Source organism: Triticum aestivum, chromosome 7D (genome assembly GCF_018294505.1).
Source record: "Triticum aestivum cultivar Chinese Spring chromosome 7D, IWGSC CS RefSeq v2.1, whole genome shotgun sequence".
NCBI lineage: Eukaryota > Viridiplantae > Streptophyta > Magnoliopsida > Poales > Poaceae > Triticum > Triticum aestivum.
The window spans coordinates 549277356-549286072 of NC_057814.1; the positions used below are offsets into that span (position 1 = coordinate 549277356).

General features: G+C 51.8%; 1 protein-coding gene and 1 long non-coding RNA gene across 2 annotated transcripts; both read right to left on the minus strand.

Moving 5' to 3' along the window:
• Nucleotides 1-370: 370 nt before the first annotated feature.
• On the minus strand, nucleotides 371-1487 carry LOC123166976 (thaumatin-like protein). The gene has a single exon (XM_044584823.1). It carries the CDS (start codon nucleotides 1376-1378, stop codon nucleotides 629-631), a length of 750 nt encoding a protein of 249 aa, XP_044440758.1. The 5' UTR covers nucleotides 1379-1487; the 3' UTR covers nucleotides 371-628.
• Nucleotides 1488-4224: 2737 nt separating this feature from the next.
• LOC123166614 (uncharacterized) lies at nucleotides 4225-6427 on the minus strand. The gene is made up of 2 exons (XR_006483631.1): nucleotides 5936-6427; nucleotides 4225-4810 (listed from the first exon to the last, which is right to left on the minus strand). It is a non-coding gene; the product is annotated as an uncharacterized lncRNA (long non-coding RNA).
• Nucleotides 6428-8717: the final 2290 nt, after the last annotated feature.

The window sequence follows — 8717 nt, forward strand, 5'->3', positions numbered from 1 at the left end:
CCCGCGCCTTGGTTGCACGGGAGTACGTACAAACTGGAGTGTGCTACCACAAGGAGTGGGTGCCTCGAATCCTTCACGTCCTCGATTATGATGATGTTCCGTGACAAAAGCTCCCTCCATAGCTAGTGCGGCGCACTGCTCGACGCCCCGTACGGACGACAGTCGTCTTCACCCAAGGAAAGGAGCAGTGCCCACTGCTAAAAATGTTCAGATCTGAAGAACACTTTTTAAAGTACAGCGATCAAGCATTCAGATCTGAACGATCAAGAAATCTATCTATCCAAGATACTAGCAATGCAGGAAAAATGAATGAATGCAAGCACGTACGCTCGAGGACACATGAGGGACAGAATCAACCGGGGAGTCCAAATGAAAAATATAAGTAGTTCGATCTGCATATACTGCCATTATACCCGACCATACTATTATAATACCAATCCAGGCCTACCACGAACCATCACTGGTTCACTTCACTGCCACTACCACTATTGTTATTATCGATCCCGGCACTAACACAGGACGCAACGACAGCAAGAACCTAAGAACAACACAGCAACAATGCCTCAACTGAATCAACATACTGCCACTGTCTTCAGGTTCGGATCAGGATCCGTGGCGGTGGCATGGTCTAGCGGCGGTGGGGGCAGAAGGTGACGACGTAGGAGGTGCCGGCGGCGCAGGTGAGGATGGAGGTCTTGTCATCATACGCGTAGGAGTAGGCCTTGGGGCAGGCCCGCTTGAACAGCCGCGAGTAGGTCGTCGGCTTGCACTGCTGCGGCCCGCCGAACTGCCCCGTGCAGCAGTACTCGGCGCTCCCGAAGGCGGCGCATGCGCTGCGGCAGCCCACGACCCTGTTGCCGCCGCGGACCGCGAGCCCGGCGGGGCAGACGCTGTTGAGGTCGCTGACGCAGCCGGCGGGGAGGCAGTTGGCGCCGGACCCGTGGTAGGGCCGCATGTCGATGGCCACGTTGTAGCCGTCCACCAGGCTCACGTCGTAGAAGTCGAGCGCCGCGGCGGACGCGCCCAGCGTGATCTCGGCCAGCGTGGCCGGGGGCTCGCCGCCGGCGCCGTTGCAGTAGAGGGCGCCGCCGCAGTCGCCCGTGGCGCACTTGCCGCGCCCCGCCGCGTCGAAGCGGCAGCCCTGCCGGCCCCACACGCGGCCCGACCAGCCGGCGGGGAGGCGGATGGAGGTGGCGCGGTTGGGGAGCAGCTGCAGCCCGCCGCGGGCCAGGATCTCCTTGCCGGCCCCCGGCTGGATGCCCGGCCACACCGTCTCGCCGCACTTGTTGTACAGCGCCAGCGTCGCCGCCGACGCGCCGCCCGCGAGCAGAAGGAGGAGCGACGCCGCGGCCACGAGGCCGGTGGTCACCGTTGCCATCTCCTGTGTGCGCTTCTTGGCTGCTTGCTCGCGCACACTCGCTGCGGTGGACTGGAGTGGAGTGGACAGTGGAGTGAGCTTGCGCAGAGGCTTGGAGTGATTTTGTGGGGTTCGTGGGTGGTGTATTTAATGAGGGTTTTGGGGGGTGAAAAAGTTGGATGGAGGGTGGGTTTTGGCTCCGAGTGAAAGGCTGGCTGTAAAAGTCTGGGATCGGTCATCGATCAACCAACCATCATCAGCGGCACTTTTGCCATGTGAGGTGGTACAGAGCGAGATGGAGTGCTACAAAAATGCACTGCCCGTGAAAACGAGAAAATCCACTGCGAATGGGAAATCCACCATGAACGAGAGTGCGAGAGAACCTTCACCCTCACCGATATTTTGGGACGGGCGGTTCGCGGCGTTGCGCACAAGTGGAAAGATAGGATGGGCGGTTCACGCCGTTGCACACAAAAATGGGAAGGTGATGGTGATGCGGTGACGCGATCGGCTGTAGCTTGCGTGCTGACAAAAACCATGTTTAATTCGCAAAAAAGAAGAAAAAAAAAGACAAAAACCATGTTTAGACACGTTGTTGTTTTGAATGCATGCGCCACCATGCGCGTGAGCGTGCATGCGAATGCGAGTTTGAGTGTTGTTGTCGCGGCCCAGTGTAGGATTGATTGCTCCTGGACCGATCTGCTCGACTCCACTCTCCTGCGTACGAAGGGAGTGAGTAGCACTCTGGTCTGCTGCGGCCATGTGGCCAGCCCGGCCAGCTTGTGTCGCACCTTCACTCCACTGGTCCCAAAAACTCCTCTCCTTCACGGATCGGCGCATGCGAGCGAGCTGGCAAGTCAATTCAACCTACTCTTACTCGGACCAACGTCAAACAGGAACAGAATGCCCTTACTCGCTCTGTTTATTTTTACTCCGCATATAAGATTTGGTCAAAGTCAAACTACATAAAGTTTGACCAAATTTATATAAAAAATTATAAACATCTACAATACTAAAACTATATAGTATGAAAATACGTTTCATGGTTGATCTGATAATACCGATTTCATATTGTGAATTTTTATATTTTTTAATATAAAGTTAGTCAAACTCTATAAAGCTTGACTTTGACCAAACCTTATATGCGGACTAAAAAAAAGTATTTGACTGATGTACTTCTACATGGCTAGGAGCTGTGTTTAAATAAAAAAATCCTCTCTCAACCCCTCGTGAGATCTGGGTCTCGTAGTGCACCGAGCTGGTGAGAAGGGAGCCAGAGAGAGAGCGCGGCATGTGAATACGGTGTTGGGCGAACGGCCGTCCTGAGGAAAGCAGGTGGGCGGGGAGCGCCGCAGAGATTCGCTGGGCTCCGGCTGGGCAGCAGCGTGGACGTGGTGGTCGTATGCAGGCATGTCTCGCCCCGCGTGCAAGTGTCAGAAGTTTTTTTTTGGAAAGGGTGTCAGAAGTTTTTTTTTTGAAAGGGTGTCAGAAGTTAGTTCATCGGGGGCAGAAAGAGATGTCTGCCGGTGCACGCGAGGGGCGCCGTGTCGGTGGGATGCGCATCCTGGTCCTGGGCTCTCTTCTCGCTTCGCTCCGCGGGGCGGACGTACGGGCGCGCCTGAGCCTGACTTCGGCGCGATGGTAGCCCACCGACGCCGTTGGACACGCCCGGCGCGATCGTATTCGGCAGCCCCGGCCGCGCGAAACGGCCACTGTCACGTGCTACCGCGGGAGGGGAGCTGAGCGGAGTGACGGCCGGCCGGCGGGCGGGCGTCCCAGGCCAACTCCAACGCATGCCCCATTGGGACGTCCATTTTATCCGGATTTCATTCGTTTAAGAGTGGTGATGAGGTCATGTCAGCACACGACCATATTTCAGCCGCATCTCGTCCGCATACTTTTTTATAACACATATATCTTTATTTTCATCATTGAGTTTCGATACATTGGAGCACATCATCAAATTTTGACTAGAATAGCAAGATAAAAAAAAAACAAGAACCACAAGAAGATATCCAGCTTTCATAACTGCTCTCGTAAGTTGGATTAGTGTCTTCTCGATGCATTTATTGTTGATCTGCGGAGTCTCGATCTTACGTGCTTCTTTCTTCTTCAAGTCTAAAGAAGTAGACATTGCTTCTTCGCATTTAGTCTCATCGAGCGAAAGTGATGTTTTGAGCTCGAGCCCAGATGCTCTCATTATCCCCATCGTCAAGTCCCTCCAAGATTCCCAATCTGGGATGTATAGCATGAAGTATTCCTTTTGTATTACACCAGTTCTCTGTCCCCTTGGCCAACGTCTTTTCAAATAATAAATGTGACGCCGTCCAGACCGTGTCGACCGGCTCGGATGTGCATTACGATATGAGCCTTCTCTGTCGAGATTCTGTACCAACGGGCTGACTAGTTGCAGCCATGCCCGTCCGCTCGTGGTTATGTATGGGTCTTGCTCGATTCTGCTGCCTATGTATTTCAAAATTTGAACTGATACGAATCTCCTTCACAAATTAGCAGACATGGGGCAACACATGTCCATAGGGCCGTCATTAATGCATAACGCATGCATTAACCTTATTCAGGAGTTGTGCGTTTCTACAAATTCAGATAGCTCAGTTCAGCTAATGACGAGATGGAACTGCAATCCAACATGCAGCACCACCACCACACTGTTGCATATAAATCACGCCCACACCAGCGAGTTGAACTTGTACATAATCACACGTCGACATCTTAGAAGTCTGGAAAAACTATTGTGCTTACTCGTCCCCATGGATTCATAGCCAACATGTTCTTCCTAAACATGTTTTGTGATTACTTTCTTCCCCTGCACACATCATAACTAACAAGTCTGGACACGTACCAGAAAATGGAGATGATACGTGCCACCATATCTCATTGCCCATGTGCCATACATTCAGCCCTCGTTGTAAATGATCATGTGTCACACATGTTCATCCAATGGTTGTCAACTCACCATCCGGGCCAAACTCAGCAAAACCTTCTCCTGTAAGGAGATCCAGTGTTGGCACCATATGATTGAAACATTTACAGTAGAGGGACGTCCAATTCACATCACCGTTCATGCGCCATCCAACATCAGCAAGGTGGAAACAAATATGAGTAACAACAATGCGTGCTGTGCGGCCAAAAAACAACACGCTCGCTGGCCGTCGCCATTGCTCGCCCTCGTTGCTGGGAGGATGACTGCCACTTCCATGGCTGCCCCGAAGATAGAGGGTGACTGCCGCTACCACGCCCGCACCATCGTAAGAGAGAGGGCGACCACTGCCATGGCTGCACCATGCCGCAAGGTTGCGTCGCTATCGCGAAAGGCACCAAGCAAGTGCCACGTCGCTGACCCCGCACCATCGCAAGAGGACGGTCGCGGCTGCCACGCATGCAGCACTTCGTCGAGGACACGCTGCCATGGGAGACGCCAAGCTAGCCTGAAAACTGAGAGCAAATTGTTAACTGGTTTACATGCAAAGCAGCGGAGTTTCAGGTTGTAAACTGACTTACAGGAAACAACAGGAGAGTTTCAGATTGTAAACTAATTTCAGAGCAGATCATTGGCACTATATATTTTTGGGCATATCAATGATGGTGTAAATTGAGAGTAGGTCATTGACATTGTCAACTTGGGAGCATATCACTTGATGTTGTAAAACTGATAACAGAATTGAGGATGGAAAATAGGGATTGAGATCACTTGGTGGTGGTTTTTGTGAATGAATGCTATAACTGAATGGGCTGAATTTTGGAGACTTTGGTCACTGAATTGAACATCACTGTGAGATGCAAGTGGCAAAAGGGAACTGAATTGAGCTGCAACATAATTGTACATTACAGAATGGCAAAATGAACATAACAACATTGAGCATCACACACAAGAGCATAACAGCTCATCCTCAAGCAGCCCGGCAATCGATTACTTTGTTCATACGTGCGCTGCCTCGCCGCCTTTCCTACTTCACCTTTGTCGGACTGGGCCGCATCACCCTTCTGGGCCGATGACGCTGTGTGTCCATGGGCATTGCTTGCTGCCACCGGATGGCGCATGCCGGTGATATAAATTTGATGTCCCATAGTCGTTTCAGCTAAGTCAGAGGATCTGAAAATTTGTCCCCATCATCGGCACAATTACATTCTCTGTGGAATTGTCCGCGAATTCCTTTATTGCTTTCTCTAAAGTGGTCACCCTATTTGGACAAAGTGTACCGGTGCCGTTGAGCCGGCCCGTACTCTGCCCAAATATGTCTAAATAGAAGTCCACATACCATTCGACAGTGACATCACTAGACTGTAAATTATTCAATGCCAGAATAGCAATACAGACTAATATCCACCAAATTACTGCCCACAACTGAAACCCACATATCAAGTTTTACTGAAGTGGCGTTTCCAACAGTTGCGCAAGTGGAAGGAAAAAAATTACTTTTCTAACACAAGTCACCCATGGAGCTCCCAAATCTATATGCAGGCCGCTAGTAGACTAACTGTGAACACCACATACTTCCATGTCAATGACGCACACCAAGCAAGTGGAAATCAATAGGATTTTTTCAGTTATGCACTAACCTCTTAGTCCACCCCGGGCTTGCTGGTCGACTGCGCGGACACCGGGTGTGAGTTATTCCTTCCTCCAACCACGGCTTCTTCATCCCAGATCTGCGCGCCTACACTCAAGACTGGCGCCGGCGCTTGTTCCAGCTTCCCCACCAAAGCAGCCACCGTGGAAGGTGGCAGATCCATGGGGGGCTTCATTGTCCTCCACCTCTTAAAGCACAGGGGATCTGGTACGGATACACAACAGATAGCATATTTAGCAGACATCCTACTCCAAATTAGTTAAGCCAAACCAAAGATTCCATCGCTTAGCCGCTTATAGTCTGCATCAAGAAATCCATCCCTGGCGCCGTCTCCTACCCCGGATTCGCCTCTACAAGTTTCAGAGAGGAAACGAACCTACAATAACTCTATCCGGCCGCACTAACAGAAAAGCCATGTTCCTGTTCCACGGATCATAACTGGCGAAACGTCGTGACCCACGGCTCATCGGCAAAGCCTCTAACGGAAGTCGTTTTCCTGGCCCACATCACAGGACCTGGCAATACGTACAGCAGGCAAAAGCAAATTAACGCACCCTCCGTATATCTCCAGAAAAGTAACTGGAACAAATCCCGAGACCTTATTGATCCCAATACCAAAAATTGCATCCTCCGACACAATAAAATATTTGAGTGTAAGCAAAACGAGTTGAATCCGAAGCTAAACTAGCACATGCTCCATCGTTTGCGCACTTGACGAACACCATCCAAGATGTTTCAGTGTTGTACACACGGGGTGCAAGACCTTACGTGGACAGTCGTCGCACTTTATGAGCGCCAACGGTGCGCCGACGAGTCTTTAGGCCAGCACGGAGCCCGGACGATGATCGTTTGTGTATTTGCCGGCGAACCGGCGACGGGGTCGATCCGAGCGCCTAGAGGCGGAGTTAGTACCTGCATGCGGCCTGCGGGCGTTGTCGGGGCTTTGCGGTCCGGTACCCGGCCAGTCCATGGCAGGGCGTGGCCTCCGAGAGCCGGGGTGAGCTCAGATCCGGCTGGATCCGCTCCAAATCCGGTCGCCGGATGCGCTAAATTCAGGCGGCCGGGATTGGACAGCTCCGGGTGTCGAGGAAACGGGGGCTATGAAAGAGGAGGGGACGGGCTTCGTGGCCATGCTGGACAACGCACGACCGAGGAAAAATGGTGACGATGGCGACAGGTATGGTGGGGCGATGGGTGGGTGGAGGTGCGGCTGGAGTGGGGGGAGGTGAATAGAAAAAAGGGGCGCATGTGTCCCCGACGGGCGGGCCAGGGGAGGACATGGGCACGCGCCACGCTCCGTCCGTGCGTGTCCGTTTGACCGCAAACGCGGCCCAATTTTGGGCCGGGGATAGGTCGAAAGCAAACAAAAACGGATGACGGTCCATTGCTTCTGCACATTGGACGGTCTGTCTGTCCATTTATCTTCAAACGGATGCGGGCAGGCCATTTGAGGGCGTGCGTTGGAGTTGGCCTTATGTCTCGATCGCATCGTTGCACCGGGAGAATATCAATGATACCACCCCTTAGGATACCATTTCAAAAAATTCAATTTATATGTTTCAACATATTCTGGAAAAAATTATGGATGTTCACATCACATGGATGTACAATTTCTAAGAAATTCTGGTCTAAATTCTAAATACACATTGAGAAACGAAAAAGAAAAATCCAGCATAAAATAGTGTTAAAAAGACAAAAGTCAAAATGACACTATTTATATCCGAATTTGTCTTTTTTGTTTCTCAATGTGTATTTAGAATTTGAACCTGGAATTTTTAAGGGTTGTATATTCATGCAAGGTGAACATCCACAATTTTTCCAAAATTTTTTGAAATGTTATCGTGGGAGCATTTGGGAGATGGCATCACCTAAGAGCGTCTATAGCCGGGTCTCTCATACCCGTCTCAAACGCCCGGGCAGGTCGCCCGGTCACTGCCCGGTCAGAAAAATTCAACCCAACCGGACCTCTCAAACAGGCCTCAAACGCTCAGGCTGACCGGCACCCTCATATCCAGCCCAAAAATAGGACGAATATGGGGCGGCCCAGGCACGCCCGGCACGTCCGCCTGACAGGCCCGGCCCACCACGGACCCCACAAAAAAACCCAATCAGGGCGGCGAGCTCAAACCCTAGCTCACTCTCTCCCTCTCTCGCTTCGTCCGTCCACTCCTCTCTCTCTCTCTCTCCCGTTCCGATCCCATCCACCACCATGAGCTGCTCCAGCAGCGACTCCGGCTCGGAACTCGATTACGAGGAGGAGATGGCCCTCTGCATTGCGCCGGAGCAGTCCAAGGTCGAGACCGGCGGCAGCTCCGGATCTGGAGCGTCGCCGCTGTTGGGGAACATAGCATGCAATTTCAAAAAAAATCCTACGATCACGCAAGATCTATCTAGGAGATGCATAGCAACGAGAGGGGGAGTGTGTCCAAGTACCCTCGTAGACCGAAAGCGAAAGCGTTAGGTTAACGCAGTTGATGTAGTCGAACGTCTTCGCGATCCAACCGATCAAGTACCGAATGTACGGCACCTCCGAGTTCTGCACATGTTCAGCTCGATGACGTCCCTCGAGCTCTTGATCCAGTTGAGGACGAGGGAGAGTTCCATCAGCACGACGGTGTGGCGACGGTGATGATAAAGTTACCGGCGCAGGGCTTTGTTGGGAATCGTAGCATAATTTTAAAATTTTCCTACGCTCACCAAGATGCATCTATGGATCATACTAGCAACGAGGGGAAAGGAGTGCATCTACATACCCTTGTAGATCGCGAGCG

Bases quoted from the DNA above. Each gene is read 5' to 3' on its own strand.
- LOC123166976 (XM_044584823.1), bottom strand. From the start codon at position 1,378: ATGGCAACGGTGACCACCGGCCTCGTGGCCGCGGCGTCGCTCCTCCTT.